Source organism: Strix aluco, chromosome 1 (assembly GCF_031877795.1).
Source record: "Strix aluco isolate bStrAlu1 chromosome 1, bStrAlu1.hap1, whole genome shotgun sequence".
Taxonomy (NCBI): Eukaryota; Metazoa; Chordata; class Aves; order Strigiformes; family Strigidae; genus Strix; species Strix aluco.
Genome location: NC_133931.1, coordinates 125,176,162 through 125,202,865, shown reverse-complemented (window position 1 = coordinate 125,202,865; position 26,704 = coordinate 125,176,162). Strand labels below are relative to the sequence as shown.

The following is a 26,704-nucleotide window of genomic DNA, read 5'->3' as shown; positions in this document are numbered from 1 at the left end:
CCAACTGATCTCTCACTGTCATATAATGGTGAATCAAGAACACAACTCGTCAGACATGCTGTTGTCAGTAGTCTGAATTTCATACATCTGTAATTTTAAAGGAATCTTGTACTCCAGATATAAAACACAGACTGTAAGCATGGACATATACCTTACTCAGCCATATCATACACACCGATTTTGGCATCCCAAGGCACCACCTGAACAAAACAACAGTGAAAGATAAATGAAAATAAGTGAACTATAACTCTAAATTAAAAATAAACAGAAAATTCTAGAATAGTGAATTATTTAGTTGATTTATATATTTTTCCATGGTCTGGCAATTCAGTGTGATAAAAGTCCAGGAAGAAGAAAGAGCCATTACAGCTCCAGTGATCTTTGTGGCTGCCTGTTTGGGATCAGACTTCACAAGCTTTTTTCCTCATGTTTAAGGTAAATAGGATACACATTCAGTCATACTCGAAGTGGTCTTAAAACTATATTTAGTTTTTAAAAGAAATCAAAATCAAAATGCCACAGTACTGCTATTGATTTACCAAATTGAGCTGAACAGAAATTTTCTTTAAAATATAATAAAGCTTGCTTTGCATGGTGATAAACTTTTTCTTTCCCTTTCTCCTCATATATTTGTATTCCTCCCCATCTACAGTTTATGGCAAAGACCATAGGTGAAGGTACTTCAATCCTTTGAACAACTTTGCTTCCATGCTCCCGTAAACAAGAAGCTTTTAAAGTCTCAGCAGAGAAATACTTTCTCATTAGAATTCCATCCTAGCTTTGCAGATCAGAGAGAAAACAACTAAAACATCCTAGTGTTTGGGTGCGTAGGCCAACTTTTTCATTTTTAAAATAAGCCAGTGTTTTCTTTGAATCCTCAGCTATGTATCATGCAAAGCTTTACATTTAGTTGAGAATTTAGGTTCTTCTGCTCAAACACTTGAGAAAAGTTCAAACTCTTATAACAGAAATATTAAGTACAAACGTGGCCCTGAAGTGATAGTGAAGGGAATTCAGGCAGAGAAAGCTGCTGGAGCTGATTTAGTCACTCAAGTTATACATTTGTATTCAGCCAGAAAGTATGTCCAGTTACCTGTTTTTTTTGATATTTTTCTTTTTTTTCCTCTTCAAAATATTTTAATGTTTTATGCTGTTTTGTACCTGTTTCTATAAATAGGTCAATGTCAGGGTATTCTGACATGGAACACTGGAATTGCATCACCTGTCTAAAACTTCTCAGTAAATGTGCTGAAATTAATGATAAAATTCTTATTTGTTAGTCTAATGTTTGGATTTTGCCTTCAGAAGGACATTATTCTTTGAGCTGTCAATTTACAAATTGTCAGTATCTATTGAATCCGTTTCACTGTAGAGGAAGAAAGCTCATTTAGAGAGGTCTAGTAATTTTTAGTAACTTTAACTTAATTTGTGTTACTGTAACATACATTAACACGAATGTGCTTTATACTTTTTAAATGAAAATCTTACTGAACTCAGATCTCATTACACTCAACAGAGGGTACAGATGATGCACAATTTGGTTCTAGGCACAAAATAATCTCTATTCTGGAAACGTGAAAGCCACAGCTGCCTTCCACGGAACATCCCGAATGCCCTCTTCTCCCTATATTTTACCGCTTGCAGGCTGCAGAAATAAAGCCTAGAACACCAGATCCTCACTCATTGCTCAGTCCTCAGTGCTTCTCCCTAGTGTCTTTACTATTAAGCCAAATATGGCAGCTCCCTATATGAGGGTACTGTGAGCATGAACCCCTTATCCTGCTGATACACTACGCCAGGGTTGGTCTTTCAGTCTTAATCAAACATAAAATCTTCTGTCCTTGCCTGGCGTGGGTTTATATACACCATGACAACAGCACTAGAAGTTGAAGAGAATTTTTCTTATCTTTTGTATTGCTTGAGCCAGAGCCAGTTGTACATTTCCAGAACTATGGATGAATTTTCTATTCTTCCAGTTTATTTGGTGGCCTGATGCACTATCATACTACTTGCTTTGCGTATCTTTAGGAAGTCCATTGGCAGACTTTTGTATCTACAGGTGAAATTCTCTCCTAAGAGTCAATATAATTTGTTAGATCTTCTGTATATGTTGAGCCAATGCATATCTTTGAATTAAATCTGGCCTTTTAAATGAAACATTCTGCAAGGAGAATTCCCAATGGTTTTTGAATTACAAAAGAACCTTATTTGAAATTATATCTAGCTTGCATGAGTAGAAACTTTTCATGTAGTTTTCCTGGCAAAAGATTGCCAAGGTCATCCATGACAGAAACATTATTGATGAGTTTGCTAACAGAGCTTTAATGTTCTATAAAAAGTCATGTAGAAAAGGGTACCAAACAATTGGGGTAAGCAAATGAAAAGCCTGATGCAAATTGTGCTTCATCATTTCTGAACTTCAGAATACTCAGTACAGTTGAGTTCCAGATCTAATGAAACCTTCTAGGAGCTTGTATTTCATATATTTTAATTTAAACAAAGAGTGAAACTTGGAAAATAAAGTTCCTTTCACTGAATAATATTTTCAACAAAACATTTTAAATTTTTTTATCTTCAATTTTTCCTATATCTCAAGTATTGTGGGAGAAGGGAGGGAAGTGATATAAGTACTCTCACTATATGACACAATTTAAACGACAAATAATAGAAAGAGGTGAATTTTCAACTGTAATTTGAAAACATTTCTACTCAGAAAGGATCTTAATTTCTAAAAAGACAAATAGGGGGTGAAAAAGTCTCATTTCCCTTTAATATACATTGCATGTTTCGTTTCATACTGTTGACATGGTGGCGTTGTACTGTTGAGAGTGCATGCATTCCTCTTGGAGAGCAGAGATGAGACCTTTGGCAAACAGCAGCTCAGTGTACTTGACCTTGAGTTACATGTTGCTTTTCAAAACAGCTCAAGGTCTTGTTCACTGCAGCCTTTAGCAACTGTAATAACTTGGGATTCACTCTATGCCTTTCACAAGCATGTAGCACTGGCCAAACATAACCTCTGACAACCTATGTAAGTCTTAAGTGTTGTAATGCAACACAGCAAGAACATCTCTTCTTTTTGGCTGTATGATCATTCAGTTCTTTCACGATAAATATTTTAAATAGGAGCAACATTTATTGTGTCAACCTAACAGACAATCTATGAAGCTTACTGGTATCTATCAAACAAAAAAAATTTTTACAGTTATCCATTTTGTTTCAGACAATAAAGATCTATAGCTTGTAAAGCTGATATTTGGCCTGTCTGGTTCTTTCCATAATTTTAGATGTAATGGATATCACAGGAATATTTTTATCTTACAAAGCCTTGTTAAAAGAAAGCTCTTGTACTCAGAGAGTCAGAAAAAACAGTCACTGGCCCAATGTTGTCCTCTAGTAACAAACTTAAAGGAAAGAAGACCGTTTTCATGAGTTCTTTCATAGTCAAGTAACTGGTGACTGAAACAAAGCATCCAGGTTAATAGTGTTGTATTTATCAGTGATCTTCAAATTAATCTTGTCATTTCTATAAATTCTGTGAGTACTATATGGGCTAGTCTTCCATAGATAACATATACTGATATAAATACACAGCTTGTGATGTATCCACAGTAGAGTCACAATTTATTTGTCGTATGCACGAGGTGCATCTGTGTCTTGCTTGTTTTCTATGTGTATACAAACACACACAGGTATTCTTACTAGGAAAGATCTTTGCTGGTATTCTGAGAATTGCATTGTGAAGAACAAAATATGTAGAAATGAGCATGCAAAGGCAAGTTCGATGGCAACCACCATTAACACACTTCTTTTGTAGGGTTTCATGATCCAAAAGCCAAGCCAGTTCTATTGGTCTCTTAAAAACTACTTAGAAGATTATATGACTGTCTGCTACATCAATTCAAAATGCACTTAATTGAAAAGTGATATCTTGTGTTTTTCTTTTCCTTTTTAAGTACTGACATTTCATTTGGCGTAGGGATTTGCATAACATGTAGTCAGTAGTTACTATTTTATTTAAAATATGTCCTGTGCTAGTTTCTTGTGGTGTCATGGTTTTCAGGAAATGCTGCAGTTCAAGGGGAAACCAAACAAATGGGTACAATAAACCATTAGCATTTTGCTACGCCATAATAATTGTTTTAATTTTTTTTTAATTTATGAGAAACTTATCCCCAAGTATTTACTGTAAGGCAAAAAAAAAGGTGGTTTACAAGATATGTGCTGTGGCCTGTCAACTTTGATCCAGAAGAAAATCAATAGTTTAATTGCTCCACTGATTCTTGTTAATCTAGTCATTTCTATGCTGATCTAAAGCTCAGTTGTTATCATAAACTATGAAATTCTTTGTGGTTTTCTGTTTTATATTCTATATTATTTTGTTTTGGGGTGGGTTTTTTTGTTGCATATATTCTCTTTTTGTGTCTTTTTGATTTGCAGCATATATGCATAGTCTTCAGACCCCACAAGTTTATAGACTGAATAATTGTAGGAGAAAAGAGAGCAAAGCATAATGAAAAACAAAAGTAACTTACCCAAGAAATGTGCAAGGGTGCTGGAAATTAATAAATATTGTTGGAGCATCAGTTCTCATTAAAAAAATGAGTACTACCCCTAATTTTTATGGCTCTATGTTGTTCCTTTACTACTCATGCTATGCCTGTAGACTAACACTCCATTACTGTATGGATATTTTCCATGATGTACAGTTATGTGTGGAACTAAGCAAACAGTGGACTGTTCAGGATAGTGGCTAAACCAAAGATTTGGAAGAAGGTCAGGCCAAAAATGAACATTATGGCTTTTTCATTAAAAGCAAGTTTCTTTCTGGTCAATAGTTTTCTTATATTGAAATGTTTTCTATTGCTTTTGGATATCTTAGCTCTCTTCGGAATTTTCATAGCATGTTCATAAATAAGCTTAGTACTTAACAAAAACATTTAATTCCCTGTAATTCCTTCCTTTCCATTGTGTGATATATCCACATTTGTGTATTGGATATTTCAGTTTTTCATCTCTGACATTTTCATACATGGAATCAGCTCATTCTTTTGCTTGTTGTAGCTCAGTGATCCAATTTAATGTTGTAGCTTCTCAAAGATAACTTCAGTGAGCAAAGTACAACTGATTTTTGTTTTTTAATTATAATTTTTGTCCTAATTTGTTTGGAATGTATTCAACAGTATATTATTTTTTTTTCTTATAAGTTTCTTGAGCTGTTGTTAGAAGAAAGAGGCGAGAAAGAAAATTTGCCATATTTTCTCTCATTTTTTCTGCTTAGAATAGTTTTTCTGTATGTTTGTATTTTCATGGAATGTTGTGAGAGAAACTATTAGGAAAAATATATAAATAATATTACATGCTATATATAATCAACCATTATCCAATACATGTTATCTTTCTACTTACTGGTGATCAAAGTACAACTGAGGAACATGATCAGTCAAAAGCTATATATTTTTATATGCAGTCCCACACAACCAACATATGCTCTGAAATAAGATATAATGAAAATTCCTCATTTTATTTAAAATGTCAACTTCAAACATATCTTAAGCTGTCCATTATGAAACATCATTTTGCTTTCTACTGTAACTCCCCAGAGGGAGATTTGAATACTGTTCTTGGAAACATCATTCTCCAAATTCAGTACTGATAGACAAACTCAGATTTTGGTAACTCTGTAATTTTAATGACAAAATTAGAAATGGGCAAGATAATATTTTGTATGTCCTCTCTTTTACTTTGTTCAAAGTGTTTCCTAACCTGTTTTTTTCATTAAATTGGCACTCAACCCTCAGAATTGAGAATATATTTTCAAATATAATCTTCAATACATTTTTCTAATTAAATAGAATTTTTATATTATATTTAAAGAATGTCTGGTAAAATGAAACTTCTAAGTTGCAACTTCTGTGTCTGCACCTCTGTTTAGTTATCAGTGTTGTTGATGCTGAAGTGGTATTTTGTGGTTAAAACTCAATGTGTTTCTTGGTTTGATTTAGCTTTTAGCTGGTGAAGGAGTTTTGGTCAGAATGTGTGTACTCTGGAAAGTTGATTTTTATTGCCACAATTCTGAACAGGAGTTTAGAATATTTAGCTTGGCTATGCTATGCTAATACTGGTACGTTAATTCTGAGAGGAATTGTATTTTTATCTCTGCCAAAGGCTGTGGCAGAATCTCCATCATTATCGTAAATATAACCTGGTATCCCTAAAAATGACTTATAAACAAAGTCTTGCTCCAAAAGTGTAAAATTCACAGACGTCACTCTGTGTTTGGACTTTATAGCATTCACATCTGTTGAGATAAAAGTTTTCATTAGACTGTGTATGGATCACATGTTTTATTTTAAGATAAGCTAAGAAATGAATGATATTCATAAATGCTCATTTCTGGTATGCTTGAAGTACTATTAAGTAGCTTATTAAAAAAGAAGAACTGTAATTAGTATTAAGTGCTAAATATAAATGATAGAATAACATAACATTGTCTTGATTAAAGGTGAAAGGAGGTAAAGGTGACGTATATGATCAGTCACAATGCCATGGATTTCCAAATGTCATTCCCCTGGATGGTGATAATGTACCTCTTTCATGTGCAGTGAAATAAGATGTGAAAATTATTGTACCCTAATGGCTCTACCATTAAATAATTTCTGTCGTTATTGAAGCCATTGAGTGGCTTATGGAAGTCACTTAATTTTCCAGTGCATCATTTCCAGTACATGGAATGGAATTGAGATGAGGGAGTCAGACTCTTCTCAGAAGTGCCCACTGAAAAGACAGAACACAATGGGCACATATTAAAAAAAAAAAAAAAAAAGGAAATTCCATCTGAATACAAGAAATTTACTACCAATTTACTGTGGTCAAACACAAGCACAGGTTGTACAGAGAGGCTGTTGAGTCTCCATCTGTGGATATGTTCAAAACCCAACTGGACATGGTCCTGCACAACCTGCTGTAATAGAGCAGGGGTTTGGACTAGATGATCTTGAGAGGTCCCTGCCAATCTCAACTATTCTGTGAGTCTGTCATTTTCCAGAATTTAGGATAAACTATATTAATGTACTTTCAATCAAGTTTTATCACATCATTTGGGAGAGGCGTGAAAACTGCCTTAACCATCACAAATGCTTCAGTCAATTTTTTCTCAAGAGCCCACTCTACTAAGGGCTCTCTGCCACACAGATTCTCTGTAAAAAGCAGCCATAGCTTTTCCTGTATTTAAGGCATCCATGGCAAGGCTGTTGCCTGTGGATTCCCTGACACCTAGCCAGACCAAATTGACAGTGTAAAATTAAAAACCAGAACAACAAGACAGATATCAATTTGAAACTAGATTTTATTTATATGAATGCTCAGGGACGTACGTATTTCAAAACTGAAAATTTAAGACAGGTCCTGCACGTAACCAACCTTATCACTGAATTTTTTTTGAACTATCCATTCTAAATATTTGAATTACATTTTAATGCTGTGTTGTTTCTCTATTTAATATTACCTTTTGTGCATGTTTAAACTAAACCAAAAATTTAGTTCTCCTTTCCTATTTTGCTTCAATGTGAATGTAGTTCCTCAGTCTGTAAAACTCAGTAAGTACCTCTGTTTGAGGAGATTAATACCCTGACAGCAATAACTTCCCCTTCTGGAAATATGGGCCTGCACAAAGGTAAATATCAAGGTGTTCTGTCCACACTGCGTTTAATGACGTGTCACATTTTAGTCATGTTTGAAGGAAAATATAAAATGTATTACAATGGAGTCAAAACACATTCTCCTAAAGGTCTTTATTGCATAACTTGGAGCTCTAGAGTGAAAAACAATCTTAGGCTAACAGGAGTGCATCTGAAATGTTACATCTGGGATTATCAGAACTGTTTCAATTAGTGCTAACTGAAATCATGCACCCAGTGCACTGAACTAAAAAATAATTTATGTAAGTTTCTTTATAATCTGACAGTTCAGAGATGGCTGAATCTCAGCACTCTGTCTTTGGCCCTAGCACTTTTTGTGCAAGTTAGTAAGTTGCTCTCATTTTACGAAATGATTTTCACTCACTTTCAGAGATCATCAAAAATTGTAGTAAAATAGGTCCTTATATTAAATACCATAAAAGGAATTTCTGGGCAGTTCACACACTCAGAGGAGAAGTTTCTCTAAACTCTTCAAAAAAAGTTAAATGTCATATAAAGACTTTAAAATTCTATGCATTACACAAATATTGTATAACAGTCATTTTTTTTCAGTTTAAAATGTTTCTGTTTTCCAAATTATGTCCTGTAATTATGAGCACATAAAGCCTTTAGCCTGTCTACATTTCAAAAACTCACAGAAATCTTTTTTATAGAATGTGCACAACAAATACACTGGGGAAACAGTCATGTTGATGATGAACTGAATTTTCTTCCAGGCAAAACATCCCACCCTGGAAGTTTTGGGAAAGGCCAATACACTAGTCTAGACACACATAATGCACAGTTAAAAGAATGAGACCAAATACCATCTGTTGGAAGCAGTAAATCTCTGAAGTCATGGTGTATAATGGCTAAACAAATGAAAAAGAGCATCCTTTGATTTAATTACAATATTGATTTAAATGTCCTGTTGGTTTCAGTTGGAGAAAATCCCAGGGAATGCCCTGCCCTCACTGATTTTGTGTGTGGGAGAAAGAATTGCATAGAGTCTCATTTCATCTGTGACTATAAACCAGACTGTGAAGACCTATCAGATGAAGCTGACTGCAGTAAGTATCTCTTTGTCTATTAATGTAATCTCCAGTTAAAATTGTAACTTTAAATTCTGTAGCATAGCTTAGCTGAATTCACAGAGCTCCCCAGAAGATAATTACAAGCAGGTTGCCTGCTCCCCCAACACAGAAGGTCTGACATTTTCAGATCCTCAGACATTTGTTGCAAAAAGTACTTAAGTTTGATTTAGTTGCAAAAGTGTAACTTACTCAAACCAAAGATTAAATATTAAAAAAAAAAACCAAAACAAACAAAAAGAAAAAAACAACCACCAAAACATCTTAAGGACTAAAAACATATTTAAGGAATAAAATCCATGGGTTACAATACAAATTAACTCTGAGAAGAAATGTAAACTCATTTATTAAGTTGAAAACATGTTGAGCTGTCAATGTTGAATGAAAAAGCTAAGTAAGCAAATTAATGTACAGTAACATTTAGACATGATTCTGCTATAAGTGATTATTTAAAAACAGGACTGTCTTTTCTTTCAGATTAATCCCATCTTTGTGATCTGAGTTGTGTTGCTACTATGTCTTCATTGTTCTTTGTTCTTGCTGCTACTGCAGAGCTATGAAAATATTTTCTTGCTATTACTCTATTACAGAACTGTTGGACAAAATCCAGTCTGTTTGTGTTTTTGCAGTCCTAGTGAATACTGAGACAAAATCTGTAGGTATTCTTTACTAATGCTGTTTGAGATGGAAGGACACAGCTCAGTTTTGAAAATCTGGATCAAGACTTTCCAGTTCAGACTTGAAGCTCAAAAGCAGTAAAACATTTTGCTCTTGTTCGTGGTCCATGTCTCTGTTTATTTACAGTCACCATTCAGACCAGACTTTTGAAGTAGGAAGCTTAAGTGGTCCGTATATAGATTTCAGTAATCAGTCTAATTCTTAATCTTCAAGCTGGAGGGCCAAATTCTGCCATAATGCGGATATGATCAAAATAAACCTTGGTAGATAAAGTAAATGCATCACATACATCAATTCAATGCTCACGTTGTGTTGAAGTCCAAGTACTCCATTGAAATCAACCAATATTAGGTCTTCCCTTGAAAATCAAAGGCATTTTCTCTTGTATGGGGTTGCTAAATGCTTTGACTGGACAGGGTTACAAAAATAATGACCCTTTACTGGGTGATGTAAATTACATTGTTTTACCAGACAACAGACTTACAACTTGGAATACATGTGAAGATGTCACTGTAGGAGATTTAACTTGGAGTTTCTCCCTCTTTATTGTTTTCATAAAAGTAAATAACAGTTCTGAAGCACATACGCTGAAGCTGGTGTCTCTATTTCTGGCTTCTATATCCTGCGGTGCTCTGCGTTCCAGTGAATTTTGAGAATCATATTCATAGAAATGAATCTATGTTGAACGATAACTTTAAAAGACTAGATTTTTTTCAAGTAGATTCCAAGAAAGGAATACAGATTATCTGTTTTAAACAGATAATCTCTATTTATTGTATATAATATTCATATTTTTTCAGGAGTTAGACAAAGTGCAACAAAATACTCTGTAAACTCACCCTTGTAACATTTTACAGGCCTAAGATGCAGTAAATCTGAATTGCTGTCCAATGTAAACAGTTCTGTAAAGATATTCAGAAAACTATCAACACAATTTATTCTGTAAATATTGTTACAGTAGCTTCACTGCGGGGTGGGGGGTGGGGGGTGGGGGGGGTTGTCCTGTGTTGTCTGGAAGTACTGTGATAGCATCAACTCTCTTTTCTTAGTCAGATAATAGATGGAAACATTTCAGGCCATAAATGATCTTGAATCACAGCAAAGCAACACAATCTATGCTATACTGCAGAAAAAGTTTTCCAAGGGAAGAAAAAAATAAATACTGATATTCACTTTAAATAAATAGAGTAAAATATCCTTTTATTATAGATGGAAAGGCTGTAGTTACATCAAAATGTTTTTAGCAATCTTTAGTCTTGCTGTTGCTGCAGAACTGAGAAAATATCAAGTTAACAATAGAGGAGAGATACTGTAATCTGGCATACAGAATACCCAGATAAGCTTCAGGTATAAAATTTCCCTACCTGCTATATCTTAGTTCCAACAAATGAAGCCTTGCATTTGGATAAACACAACTTTTGCCTGAGTGTATATCTTATAGATGGGAACAAACAGTAGTGGTGGGCACATAACACCTTCTAGATATGGAAATCTCATTTTTTAATGAAAATGCAATGGGACCTGCTTAATCACAAAAGAGAGCAGAACAGGCACAGAGAAAGCCCTTCACAGTCTAACTTGCCCCATCACAAGTGGTTATGGCCACATTTGTCTGCAATTTTTCCTTTTCTCTGAGCTCAAGGTCCTAGCTTATTTCACATTCTACTATAGTTTTATATCAATGTAACTCCAAAGAAGTAAATGGACCACAATCTACTCAGCAGCAATTCCTCTGTGCAGGGTTTACAACAGAATCTGGATGAAATGAATTGTATCCACGTAGGCTGGGGGACATTTTTTTCTTAAATAAACTCACAGAAATTACTTACTCCATGCTTCATTCAGTGCAGTCAGGCAATCTTGCAAAATTTTTTGTTCTCTTTCAGTAACCCACTGGAAGTACCAAGGTGAAAAAAGCACACATGAAAGCAGTTTCAATTTGCATGAGTTGCAGCCAATTATATACCCAGATTTGATTAATAGCAAACCTCAATGTTGGTGAACCAACTAGAGGAGTGCTTGAATTATTGAAATAAAAGCAATTTTTTCAGATAAATGGAACAGTTCTCTTCTGCTGGCTTCTAAATAGGCTCTATTTACCCATAAAATAAAAAGTATCCAGCAGGTGCAGATAGGTCACATGAGTCTGTCAATACTGTTCATAAAAATCTATTCATAATTACTATCTGAATCCACTGTTAAGATATTAGGATAAAATTCCTGAAATCAGGTCATCTATTATGAATAATATAAATTCCAAATGCATTTGGACTTTGATCTTGTTAGAACTGTACAAGAAAATTTTACTACTTTTTTTGATTCATGGGTTCCCTTCTTTGCCCTACCTGCACGTGAGGGTGTTTGGTGTTGGAGTTAGACTTTATTAGGTTTCCAAGATGCTTGTAATGCAGTGTCAATATGGATGCTCAGTGAATTTGTGTGTTCCTTTCATGATTCCCGAAGGCCATGCTGTGAATAGCACTAACACAAACACAGAACGGTTGAGGTGGGAAGGCACCTCTGGAGATCCTGTAGTTCAACCTTCTGCTTGAAACAGGGTCCACTGCAATAGGCACCACTGAGAAGAGTCTGGCTTTGCCTTCTTTACACCCTCCCAGCAAGTATTTATATACACTGATAAAATCCCATTGAGCCTTCTCATCTCCAGGCTGAACAGTCACAGCTCTCTCAGCCTCACCTCATAAGAGACGGTTCAGTCCCTTGAAGCATGGTAAGAGTACAGTACATTACAGAACGGTACAGATTCTTCTCCTAGCATTCAGTGGGATATAGGTTATTCACTGGATCAAAATCATTCTTCCTTTAAAATATTTGTCCTGTACACTTAACTGAAGTGACACTTTCTTATAGAAAAGCAGGTCCACAGGGTTACAGAGTGTATGCAGATCTTGGTCATACAAAACAGGTTTATGATAATAATAGCTTATTTTTACAAAGAATGGAATCACTTGTTCTTGTAGTGTCAAAGTAGAAAATAGGAAAAAAAAAACAAAACAGATTGCTAAAAAGTAATTAAATCTATTCTTTTTATCTGTATCCTTTATATGTAGACAGTGATGCATAAATGGTTGTATTCTAATGTTATAGAATAATTCTAGATAAAGATACACACTCTAAATCCTCGAATCCATTTGAGGTTCTGAAATAGTCACAGTCAGACCTCTCTCTCAAATGCATCACTGACTGGTATTTAATAGTTTGAAACCTTTTCCCAGAGTCCTCTCACAGGAGTAGTTGTGTAGTTGCCTCTGTTTTATAGATAAGGAAAAGACCTTTAGAAGCTAAAAAAGAGTTTGTGATGGTTTTTGATTCATCTTGACTAGGGAATTTATATAATTTTGTTTATTAATTACTTTTCCAAAGTCATCTGAAACATCAGAGGCAGATCTAGAAATGGGAAGTTTAACAAAGATCTGAATTCAGTCAGTGTTCTAATCACTAGAACTTCCCTCTCATCATAAAACTGCCTTCATGCATAACAATCACAAGGATGAGTCAACATATGTTCATGAAAAATGCCACTGTGGAGGTGGAGTCCAGTTGTGCTAGCTAATTTGCTGGGAATCATTTTGTCCATTCACCTTGAATACTAACTAAAATTGATGAAGTCATTAGTTTGTCCTTAAGACTTACATGGGTATATGTCTTTAATAAAGTTTAAGACTGTTATACCTGCTTGGGAAGCAAAGGGTGAATTGCTTCTTCCTTCACTAACAACCACATATGGTTTATGTCAGTACATGAAACACAGAGAATCGTAGCATTAGCCAAACAGAATCCTTTCCATTACCATGTGCAGTACGTTCATTATAGCCTTTTACATAAAAGAGCTGGAATGATAATTTACTTCTTGCTATATTTTCAGGTTACTACACAAGTATTCCTGGAAGCTGTAACTTTGAAACACAAGATCAAGAATGGACCACTGTATGTGGATTAACGCAAGACCCTAGTGATGATTTTGACTGGAATATTAGCAACAGTGCTGTCACAGGACAAATGGATCCTGATACTGACCATACACCAGGTATTGGCATGTGTCCTACATCACTTTTAGGAAAACGAAATATTCACTGACTAAAAAAAAATCCATAGGTTAGTACCAATTTAACAGCAAATCTCAGTGTGATCAGCTAAGATTATCGCATATGCAGACAAATCAGTGAGCAATTAACGCAGTTCACAAAGCAGTTTCAATAAACATTTAAAATGTTCACTTTTACATTAAAACTGCAATAGAGGATATGTATCACAAAACCACCATGCAAAAATTATATTAAATTTTTTAACGTATTGAGTCTTGTCATTTATATTATCTGGTAACTTCTAGTTCTGTCTGAACACAAAACCAAGCAGCCTGGCATAGTAGCCTATTACCAACCTTTTTAATCACTGCTTCAGCAGCACTGTAATTTTATAGATTGCTCTTTTCAGAGTGGTCCTGATTATATCATTTTTCGTACTCCACTTCAGCTTGATGCATTTGTTTAGTAATTTCCTAGACAATGAGCTGCTAAATATAATGTGAAGATACTAATTAATCATCACATCTGGGACACAACAGACCTTTTTCTAAAGCAGTACAGCAAGACTGTACAAATGCAGTAACTGTCTCCAAGTCTGCAATGAATCTATTAATTAAGGGTCTATTTGAAAACTTTTAAAGAACAACATATATGAAAATTTCAATACAATAAAAGAGGATATATTCAGGAGTAATCATAGGTCACTAAGATGATTACTGCTCAGGTCTTGCTCAGAAGAGCCGTGACAGTGAAGCCATGCACTGCTGAACAGCTGAAAACCTTTGGATAAACAAAGGTGCAAATAATAGTTCAGCCATCCATTTCTCTCAGGTCATGTGAACACAATATGTAGAGCTTATATTAAGCAGCATCTTGACTGGGACAATCCAATGACCCTGACTATGCTGTAGTCAATCTCTGGAAAACCTTGTTGTTTTGTAGGCATTTTTATAGGCAGCTCCATGAAAGTATCAGCTTAGTGTTTCCAATATCATCTTGCACCCAGACAAAACAACATTAGGACATCTTGCTAACCTCTAGCTAACTCATGTTTTTATGAGAACGCAGATTAATCTGTTGTTATCTTTCCCTCTCCCAATCACCAGCTCTGCATTTTTCTCACCAATCACTAGTATTGTGTTCATTCCTTATAGAAGCCACTTGATTCCAATGAAACCTCTGTACAAAACCTTGTGTGTCAGGCCCTAATACTGGTGGGTTTGTGTAAGTGTATACGCAGTATGAATAGAAAACATTGGACTGATACTTGTAGAAGATGGTCATCTGACTAATAAGGATGAAGAAAAAGTAGAAGCATACAAGAAGTTTTTTTTCCGCAGTCTTTAATAATACTGATAGACCTTGGGCTGGCCAGTCCTCTGAGTTGGAGGATCACGAGTATGGGAACAGTGACTTTCCATTTGTGGACACTAAGGGATCAGCTGTATCAGTTGAATGTTCACAAGTCCATGGGGCTTGACAGGATTCATCCCAGAATTCTGAAGGAGCTAGTGGATGTTATGGCAGGACCCCTCTCGATCATCTACCAAAGGTCCTGGGAGTCTGGGGAGGTCCCGGCTGCCTGGAAGCTAGCCAGTGTTATTCCCATCTACAATGAGGGAAGGCCCAGGGAACTATAGACCTGTTAATCTAACCTCAGTTCCTAGAAAAATTATGGAGAAGATTATACTGTGTACTGTTGAAAGGCATTTAAAGAATAATGCAGTCATCAGGCACAGTCAACATAGCTTCACAAAGGGAAATTCCTTGTTTAACTAATTTGCTATCCTTCTATGCTAAGGTCACCCGCCTAGTGGACAATGGGAAGGCAGTTGCGTTTTTTCTGGATTTTAGTAATGCTTTTGATACTGTCCCTCACAGCATCCTTCTGGATAAGTTGTCCATCTGTGGGGTGAGTTGGTTCATGGTGCACTGGGTGATGAGCTGGCTGAAGGGCAGAGCTCAAAGGGTTGTAGTTAATGGGGCTATGTCTGGCTGGTGACTGGTCACCAGCGGTGTTCCTTGGGGTTCAATTCTAGGGCCAGTTCTGTTAAATACATTTATCAACAATCTGGATGCAGGAATGGGATGCACCATTAACAAGTTTGTTGATGATACCAAACTGAGAGGTGCTCTTGACTCTTGAGGGACAGGAGGCCTTGCAGAGTGATCTGGATAGATTCGAGCATTGGGCAGTGATTAATGGGATGAAATTTAACAAGTCAAAATGCTGGATTCTGTACCTAGGATGGAGTAATGCTGAGCACAAGTATAAACTGGGACAGAATTAGCTGGAGATCAGCCCTGCAGAAAGGAATCTGGAGTTGCTGGTTGACAGCAGACACAATAGGAGTCAGCAGTGTGCCCTGGCAGCCAGGAGGGCAAACTGCATCCTGGGGTGCGTCAAACACAGTATAACCAGCTGGCCAAAAGAGGTGATTATCCCGCCCAATGCAGTGTTGGTGTGGCCTCACCTGGGGTACTGTGTGCAGTGCTGGGCCCCACAATTTAAGAAGGATGTGAAGGTCCTTGAATGCGTCCAGAGGACGGCAGCAAAGCTGGTGAAAGGGCTGGAAGAAATGTCCTATGAGGTGTGGCTAGGGACTTCGAGCTTGTCTAGTTTGGAGAAAAGAAGGTTGAGGGGCGACCTCATTGCTCTCTACATCTTCCTGAGGAGATGGTGAGGTCTTCTGCCTGGTATCCAGTGATAGGATGCATGGGTATCATTCAAAGCTGCACCAGGGGAGGTTTAGACTGGACGTGAGGAAGCATTTGTTTATCAAACACCAGAACAGGCTTCGTAGAGAGGTGATAGATGCCCCAAACCTACCAGTGTTTAAGAAGCATCTGGGCAACACCCTTAATAACACACTTTAACTTGTTCAGTCCTGAATTGGTCAGGCAGTTGGACTAGATGCTTGTTGTAGGTTCCTTTCAACTGAAACAGTCTGTTCTATCCTATTCTAATAACAATTTTCTGCAATATAAAGAGTCTGACTTTAATAATTGAATTGTCTGAAAGTGTAACTGGTGACAACAGTACTCCTCTCCTTGACAACATTTTGAATAATCTACTTTTCCTGGAGTGCGGTACCATTCTAATGAATTCTAGAGAAACATGTAATCATACACTGGTCCTTAAAGAATGGCTGAGAAGCAGTGTGTGTGAAATGCTTAAGGTTCCTACCCAAGATCTTGGTTTAACTTACCTCCCTGACATTAACTTGCCAGAAATCTTAATATACAATTGTTTCCCTAGATGCCCCTACAAGATCTTGCTGATAGAATACTGCCAGAATGCCTATCAATTGTTAGGAGAATTAAAGGTATTGATAGTCAATTACAGTTACCTGTGTAATGTAGACAGCAAGCTATAATTATATATTGTATTATATAAATATAAAATATTATATAGATTATATAATATAATAAATCTGGATGGAATATTATTTTCCATCATAAATGTACCAATCTCTATTTTCCTTTCCAGAAGCTTTAATGGTTAGAAATCCTATTTTAATTTCCACCATATCACCAAAGAATAGTTAGTATTCAATGTAGAAATATTACAATCTCTATTGTTTTTCTCTTGAACTTGTAAACAGCATGATCTGCAGATTTTGACTCTTTTTTGATGTTTTACATTTCCAACATGAACAGAGACATTTTATCAGAAGGTGTCTGTAACCATTTCTGTCCTACTCATTTATCCTCCCTTTTCCTTTAGAGGATTCTGCACCTGCTGCAGGAATGGCTCACCTGATCATGAGGGAACTGTTTATCTGCCACACATCACGGTTTTTCATTTTAGAGACATCCATACTAGTTTGTGTTGCTATTACAGGCTGTAAATGTGGAAGTTCATTCCTCTTGGAAAGGGACAGAAAGGACAGGTAGAGGTAGAAACTATTGTAACTGTCCTTGCAAATCAGTAGTCTGACTTGCTGTCTTGCTTTTCCTTTGATGCAGTGTGATGACAAAACAAGTAGCCCTTGGCTCTTCAAGGAGATTTTATGTGTTTTTCTATTTCAGTTTCCCTCATTTAATTGGATGTTCTTTGCTTCTGTGAAATTACCCAGCAATTGTAAGAAAAACAAAGTTAATAAAAAGCAAAGCAAAAGGAAAACAAAATTAGATCAAATGTGTTTGCAAAATTACTCAGATTTGTAATTTACTTGTAAATTAAGTGGACAAGAAATATTCACATAAACTATAGAGAAATCACTTGTCAGAATTGCCAGCAGCCTAGATACTGATGACCTGTAATGTCCAGAAGTATCTATCAGCCTGTTCCTAACTCATATCCAATTCTTTCTTGTTCCAAACTCATTTCCTCTAGTTACTAAGCATACAAATTTATTGTACAGAGCGTGCATGCCATTATAACAATCTAACGAAGCTTGTGGTATTATAGCAACTTTGTATTAAGCATATTGGCACAACTTTGTGTGAAGGAATCTCATATTGGTTTAAAAGTATCTTGTATTGCTTCATCCAGCACAATTTACACAGATATTACACATTTCAGATAGATAGACATGTCATTTGAAAAAAAATTTGTGTCAGTTTAATGAAATTAACTTACTGCATTGGTACAGTCTCTGGGAGAAGATAACCCCAGTGATTTGAAAACAAAGACTTTTAGTGATAAATAACAACTATGTTTCACCTGTTTAACATTCTGCAATCTGACCAGTGTGTAGCTTATGCAGGTCTCAAATTTTAAAATATTCCTTTCCATGCATTACCTTCTCAAATTGTTCTTTCTTGCTCAAAACCAGGACACTTTCAACCTTTTGCCACTGCATCCATGAACTATTTAAATATTCAAAAGATGTAGCTGATCAAGTGCAGAACATTTCAACCTCAAAATCTTCAGACAAATGAAAAATTAAATTTGTTTAATTTTGTTATGTATTTTATATCATTTTGCCATATATTTTACATTATGTACCAAGGAGCCAGGCATCTTAGTCTTCCAGTTTGCTGGACAGTATGCAACTATATGAGACCAGTCTATTTATGAAGAATATATATATCCATGTCATTATAATCTTTCAAATATTTTTTCTGTCCTGAGAAAATTTATATGTTTCTTGAAAAAGCTTGACACATAATATTATACCCAGATAATCTCACCTGAAAACATCATCTCAAATAAGATTGCTTGAAAGATAACAAGAGAAACTATGGGAATTTCCTTGATAGCCATTACAATTTACAAATAGTCTAAATTTTGGATTTTCTTTGACTGAGATACATACTGAATAATTCTCACTCTGAACGAACGATCATTTGCAGGTCTGTAAGAATAGTGTGTTGGATAACAGTTTGAAAGCCCATTACATAGCTTCACTTTATGAGTAAAAACCCTAAAACTGCAAGTAATTTTAGGTAGAAATAACTGCAACTCACTTCAGATGAGAAATTATTTCTTATATTTTCACTCCAGCCCAAGTGGGTTTGTCTCTTGAAGTAACACAGCAATGAGCATCTTTCTGGTTTTGCTTTTTTAAAATCTGTATTTGCCACCCTACTAATAACAAGTGATAAATTGTATCTCATATTGAACTTACAGGTAAAAAAAAAATTATTTTTGTTCTAACACAAATTTTTTTTAGTAATGGAAAAGTTGTGAGAAGGAAATCATTTGCCTTCTAGGTCTTATAATGAGGCTGCCAGCTGGGGCACTTTCATCAGTCTGCCAGAAAATTTAGCAATCATGCCTTAGCATATGATGTTTATACTATTTTAATAATTTGTCAATATAATGAAAAGCTAAATTTTAGAAATTAAGTTGGGTTATCACTATCCAGTTTGTTTAACAAATATTTCTTTTCTTTCTAGAATAGCAGTTAGTTCATTGAACATTTCTTCTGTTCATCTGCCTCAAGGTCATCACAGTTGCTGCTCTCTTCACAGTCATACCTTCCTAAAAATTGCATCCCTTACAGATGTGTAAATCATATACCTTTTTCTTCAGAAATCTGCATTCTTGAATTATTCTACTTTAATGCAGAATGAGATTTGAGAAATTAAATTGCAAAGCATATGAAACTACACTCCTAGATTCAGCTACAGAATACATGAGTTTATATATGAGTGGTGGGTATACTGAGTGGGTATGAAGGCACCAAGTTTATTTTTAAGGATTTGAGAATTTATTGCATTAAGAAAGAGAAAATGATATAGTGCAGATGCACAATTTACACAAGTTCATCCTTAACAATTCAAAATCTCCTTCCATGGGAGTAACCATATTCTTTACAAAATGTTCATTAATATTTCTAGAAAAAAAAAATGCAAAAAATTGTCCTAATTGACAAGGAATCAATCTTTTCAGATATATCACTTGTTAATCACCTGTTTACAGAGGCTTAGAAGAGCTCACATGGGGCTGGCTGGACTACTGTTATGATTCTGATCATGTTTTATATGTCTTGTGTCCCTTAAACAAAAAGTTAGGATATATTCCTTAGATTAAAAACATTGAATGTTTTTTCACATGAGAAGAGTAAGCATGATCTTCAACAGTGTCAACAGAAAAAAAAAAAACAAACCACAGTTTCTCTTGTCTGAATAACTGAGGTATTTTAGAAGTTTGAAAACAGAGTTTTGAAAGAACTTACTTTAAAAGTTCTTGCTGAAATAAAGCTTAGTAAATGACCTTACTAATTCTGAGTACCTTATGAATATGTTCCATCATTTTATACATTTATGCAAGTAAAGGACAGATAGGACTGATTGGCTGACTTTCTGAATACTATTAAATAAGAGCTGTTTGGTTTGGGACAGTAATGTTTGGAGTTCATGTGCTCCTACTTGTTGATGTCTGCAAGAGTTGGAGGTGTGGTATAGTGGAGAGATACCAGAGTTTGGAAGATACTATTATGCCCAGTTTACAGACAGGGACTGAAGGTATGTTTGCACATACACAGTCTTTCTATTTGTATTTCATGGTGTCCTTGAGATCAGCTTCCCAGATGACCCAAAGGTGTGGTATGTGTGGCCTCTGCAGAGGACAGCACACAAGCACACCAAGCCACCACTCTACATTATTTCTGCAATACAGGTAGCACACTCCTGCCTCTCATGAGCTGGGAAGCCCCTTTCACAAGATTAATGCAAGGATGCTTACCAGGAGGACTGTCCTTCTGCGTTTCAGAGTACAGACTGTATGACCATGACTGGAGCATATCCCACCACTGGAGAACTGCCTAAAGGGGATAGCTTGATTGTAGTGCCCTCTATGCCCCTTAGCTTAAATAAAAAGTGTATCGCTATCTTCCTATTTTGACAGCAAATCTGTTTGGTAAGTAAAACTACATTAAAAAGTCCTGCCAGGCTGCTCAGACCTGCTCTCTGTCAGCTCAGATCTTCAACAGCCACTTGCAGTGGCCATTGCCAGGTGACATGGATGAAGATGACTTTCACGTTTCATCCATTAATGCTTACTGACACTGTTGCAGCTACTCTTTACCGGACTTTCATCAAGTAGAAGCGTGTGTCCAGCCAGAGAGTGTCCAGGAGTAGAATAATAAGCCACAGTTACAAACACGAAGGGGATTCAGACAGGTATGAACTTACTTTAGATAAAATATGCTACCTGGATGCTACCTGACACACCTTCATAGCCCCTCCCAACTCCAGTGTAGCTTGATGAAAGTCTCTCATTCAGAAGCTGTCTTGTAAAGGACTGCAAAGTTAAGCTAAAGCTTTGGTTTTGAACCTGATGTTTTAAGATAGAAGAATGGGATTTTTGTGGTTTGGTTTGGTTTTGGTTTGGGCGCTTTTTTTTTATTTTCCCCAGAAGAGGCCCCTTTGAGATAGCTAACCATTCTACAGCTATTCTGGATGCAGCTAGGGCATCATTTCCATACTAGACTAGGAAGAGTGCGCTGTGCTTTAGCTGCTACCATAGCATGCTGTCAGTGAAGTTACAGGGAGACCAAATCTGGAAAGATGTCAGAACCCAATTCTTAATGAAAACCAAAGAAAGCACTAGAACACAAAGACAAAAACTTGATCTGGTTATAATGAAGGGGAATCCAGTCTTTTACATCAGGAACAAGAATTGAGTCATGGGGTTGAATCTTTCGTTGCTGTAGTTCAACTATATTAACTCAGCTCTGATCTCCAGGTGTTGCTTCTTTTGGATTTAGGAGGAAGTTGTCTGCTAGGGTCTGCTGTGTATTGCTGCTCAGGACAGCCCCAACAGGTGCCCTTCTATTTGTGAAAAGTATCTTCTCTTCTCTAAGGAAGGTTTTGTCATACTCTTCTCTCCATGCAGGACCAAACCTTGCTTTTACCATAGCAGATGGAATTAAAGTTATGACAAAGAAGGATCTACTGCTAGTTAATAAAAAAAAAAAACAAAAAACCAAACCCACAAGTCAGCAGCATGAGTTGCCTATTCAAGCACTTGCTTTTGGTTGTATGTGTTCATTTTAGGTGATAGGCCCCTTTTGGGTTGTAAAAGGGTGACATCTTTTTCTGCTTGGAACTGAATGATTGCTCTTTTATGCAACCTTGTGGTTCTTCAGCATCAGCTGAATGATAGGAAGTGTGGATATCTTGGCCCACTAACAAGCCTCAGGGCTTCCATGTGTTCCATACTGCCATGCTGCATGATAGGGAATTTTCCTGGGTAAGAGCTATCAGCAAAGGTGCTCCTGACTCCTGCGATGTCAACTTTCCAACTGATCCTTAGAATCTCTGAGTGAGAGTTTGTGTTTTCAACATGTTTTAAATTTGTTATTCAAATATGAATCAAGTATTTACACAATGATGAAAAAGACAAGTGAGCTCTGAGGAAGGTTATATTAATCAGAAATACACATGGAAGATCTCTGTACAACCAAGCTAGTGTATATGTGTATGTGGTGGAAAGATATCTGTGTGTATAAAATGCTTATGCTCTGAAGCATAAAGTAGGATTGAAAAACTATAAGATATTTTTTATCTTTTTATAAGGTAAAGGACAGAATTTTTTGTATGTAAACTCATCTGCCCAGAAGGAAGGAAACAAAGCAAGGATCATTACCACCAAACTCTTCCCAGCTAGCCTTGGGATCTGTAGGGTTCGGTTCTGGTTCTGGATGTTTGCTTCTAGGCAAACAGGAGTCTTAAAGGTAAGAGAAAAAGCACTTCTACTACATCATGACATAGTAATATTTGCTTTAGTAGTATTTGCATTTCTGTGTATAGAAGGAGCAAAATCTCAGAGCTTATATTAGCAGTACTTCATCACAACTTAACTGCAGTTATACCTATATGCAAACTTTTTGCTGACAAGACCAAGGAACAATTCTGTTTCAGTTTTAACTCCACTTGAAGTCCCTTTTTTTCTACATATGTAAGAACTAACATTGCATGTTTGACTACCATACTTAAACCTATCGAACAGTTCTTCTCTGTACAACTCACTCTTTAACATAAAATAGAGGCAGTTTCCAATGTTTAGGACAAAACCAAGATGTGGTTTAAAAGCAAAGTTTTAAGCATATTAATGTCACCATGTATGGAGGTTTTTGATTAAAATAACTGGAAATAAACCATTCAACCATATTAACGATTATAGCTCAAGCTTCCAGGAAAATGTCTTCCAGGAAAATGTCTTCTTGCTGTTCCCCAAGCATCCTTAATGGGCACACTTTTAGTTGTTAAGTACCCTAGTAAAAGTCCAAGCAGTGATGTGAACCCTTGGAAAACAATTAATTTCATGTGGCTCCCTGAATAAATATGTTACATAGTGTCTTTCTCAGAGGTCTGCGAAAGACTATCTGTGGCAGTTTGTAAAATTTGAAAATACAGGTTGTCAGTTTTACTATGTGTGACAGAATATAAAAATTTGCATATACTATCAAACTTCTGAACTAAAGTAGTCTATGTTAAAAGTGAGCAAGAATATTTTTGTGGTCTTGGACCTGAAATTAAATCAGGAAGTTTGGACCACCGTTTTTGTACTTATTCTGTTTGTCTGTGGTCTGCTTCTCCACTGTAAAGGAAAATCATGGCGTAATTCCATGTGATTATAGTGCAATTCAGGCTGGAATGATCTCAGGAGGTCTCTAGTCCAACCTCCTGCTCCAAGCAGGGTCAGCTACAAGATCATACAAGGTGGCTCAGGAATTTACCCAGTCTTGAAAACTTCCATAAATGGAGACTACTCAACCTCTCTGGACAAGTGCTGCCATTGCTTGACTGTTCAACATGAAAAGGCTTCTTATATCCACCCAAAGAATAATGTTACCTTTCATTCCATCTTTTGTCTATCTTTTGTTAAGTAATTTTTTTCAGGATGGGGTTTGCATCTCAATTTTATCTCTAGCACCTAGTTCATGGATACTCTGAATATTGCTATAAACTTAATAAAAACAGAGAAAAAAATCTGTATGTTGTGAAGTTAGTATAAGCAACTGATACTTCTGCTTTTCAAACTGATTTTAAATGGTTTTCAGATTACATTATTTTAACATTTCTTTCTATTCAGTGAATAAAAATGCTCAAAATGTATTCTTCCAAAAGATACTTCAGTTATTTAAGATGAATTTTTAAGAAGTGTTTATATTGCAATCTTGTAATTTTATTATCTGAATATAGCTTTTTAAATACTCTGCCATATCTTCAAGTCCATTCTTTCCAGTTTACATTATTTATCCTTCCACATACACAAAGTTTGAACAGTAAGATTAAGAAAAACAAAGAGTAAGCAAAAGTTGAGGCCAGTTCCAGATTAAATTGAAGTAAAAAACAAATAGAAATTGCTTCTTGGATTGGTTGGTAACTGAAATACTGTGAAATGATCTATGATTATCTATTTGTTTAAACTTAAGTATCCTGGATATTAAAACATGCAAGAGTGCAGGCAAGATTTTCTGAAGGAGCTTCTGAAGTTTTTCAAGCATCACAGAACACTTAACATTAGTGAATAAGCAGATGTGTGTGGCCTGTGTGTGAGTTGGTAGGCAGACAGCCAAACAGAGTCTGCTTTTTAATATTTTTTTTTTTGCATTCCAAATAGACTAGTGTAATTAACTCTCATTACCTTCAGTTTCATAAAGAGATCCATAAAGAATTCTTACTCCCACGTACAAATAAGGTTCCCTGTTTATGGCTTTGTAACATGTACTCTTTATGTAGTCACATATAACAATATTCATAATAGACTGAAGTACTATTCAGCAAGGAATTATCACCCTATCACAGACCAACTTTACTCTTAGTGTTGCTTTTTTCTATCAAACTAATAATGTATTTCAGCATCAACTGAAAACAACGAACAGTAACCATTTAAATGGAAAAAAAAAAAAAGCTAAAAGAACAAAAAAAACCAACAAAAGCAACAGCGCAAAACTTCAAAAGCAACAGCTCAGTGAAGATTTTGTTCAGGTTGCACTGGTTGTGAAAAAAGTCAAACTGTAACAGGAAGTCTGAATAATGTGTTAGAACATGACAACATCAGTACAAAAACTGATGTTACAGATGTTATCTAAAATACAGCTATCTGGTCAAGTCTAAATTAAAAAAAAAAGGACTGCAGATATATATCATACTGAGATGTGTGATTAAAACATACGGAGACTCTGTAAAAAAGAAAGATAAAAATGAAGGATGTGTTGGTATAGGAAGCAAATGTGGTAGAACTACATAAAATAATGTGATTATGAGAATAATACTATTATTACCCAGAAAAGGAATTAATCACTGAAAATAGAGAAAAATGAACTAAAACTGCTTCTATTCTGTATTCACAATGTACATTTCAATTGCACAATTCTATTGTCATAAATTTATTCATAGGGAAACCAAAAGCATATGCTATTATTATTACCTTTAAAAAGGACACAATGTTTACATCAACTCTTGCATTAACACAGAATGGATGCTATTTAAGAGACATCTGAATACTGATGCTTCAGGACATCAGTCAACTATTAGCCAACAGGAGAAAAAAGTTGCTTCGTAATGATTAAGTACAAACCCATTAGTTTTCCTAAGAATAATATGGTAACAGCCTTTGAGAGGTGAGTTATTCAGCACTAAACACTGGTCTAATATATCAATTAATACACTCTGAACAAGAATAGCTCTTAATATAAACAATTTTTACTGCATTATGCTGTAAATGTATATTTTAAAAGTGCATTTCTCTTTATATTTTTATGACTATTTAGTTGCATTTAATGAAGCAGGAGATAATTTTGAGCAAGAAATGGAGGTGATTTTCACATCTGTTTCATTCCGATTGGGATTCTGTTGGTCATCTGTCAGAGAGACAGAAAACATTCAGCATTCTGCCCCTGTCTATTTACTTCAGGAGTTTGTCATACAGTTGAGAATCAAAACCAGAATTAATTCCTGATGCAATAGCAAAACTCTAATATATCAGTTTTCTGTCTTGGTATTTGTTGATGCTACAGAACTGAGGTATAGTAAATTTTGGTATAGGACAGGTCAATTTTACTAAAAATGACTGAATTTTTTATTACTTCAAATTCATGCTTAAAGAAATAAAGAGAAAAGAGGTAGATAACGTCTTAAAGTGCTTCTCTATTGTGACAGTGAATTGTGATACAGTTTTGCTGAGCTAATTTGTGGGCTTTAGAGAAACAATTTCAGTCTGCCTCTGGTGTAACTTCAGTCCAAGGAAGATGTGCAATGATGACTGCCAAGGAATGTGAGGAGTTCAAAGACATGATCTTAAGGATGTAGAGCAGAAAACAGTATCATTATTCACTAGAGTCAGTGGGAAGTTTCCTCAGCTGATACAAGTCCCTGGTGCCTAACGAAGTGAAAATACAGGTTGTCTTTCACAAGATTTTTCTGCTTCCTTGGCTGGTGATTAAAGGCTAGATGATGGGAATGATGGGAGAATACACCTCTTATTATGCATCGTTTAGATCTGCTTCGGTTTCTTGGTTATTAGTCAGTTCAGGTGGAACATAGTATGTTCCAGCATGCCAACTGCTAGAGTCAGGCATGATCAGGAAGATATGTTATCTTGAAAAGTCAGCATGAGGGTAGAGGATAGCCACATGGGTTGTAACTGCTGATGACTAAGTAGAAAATAGCAGTTTATATTTCATGACCTTCAAAATTACATGCATTCCCCATTCCCAAAATGAAATAGAAGTTGAAAAAGGAATTCAGAAGTTTCTAACACAGAGAACATGCTGTGAAAAATTAGAACTGAGTCATGATTTTAAGG

The 26,704-nt window shown here is 35.7% G+C and overlaps 1 protein-coding gene across 1 annotated transcript in view; it reads left to right on the top strand.

Moving 5' to 3' along the window:
* Positions 1-26,704, top strand: part of MALRD1 (MAM and LDL receptor class A domain containing 1) — a 291,044-nt gene that overhangs the window by 184,398 nt on the left and 79,942 nt on the right. Inside the window, exons 29-31 of the mRNA XM_074814744.1 lie at positions 8,621-8,749; positions 13,335-13,496; positions 22,468-22,625. Of these exons, the coding sequence (XP_074670845.1) occupies positions 8,621-8,749; positions 13,335-13,496; positions 22,468-22,625 (449 nt within the window). The remainder of the gene's footprint in view (positions 1-8,620; positions 8,750-13,334; positions 13,497-22,467; positions 22,626-26,704) is intronic.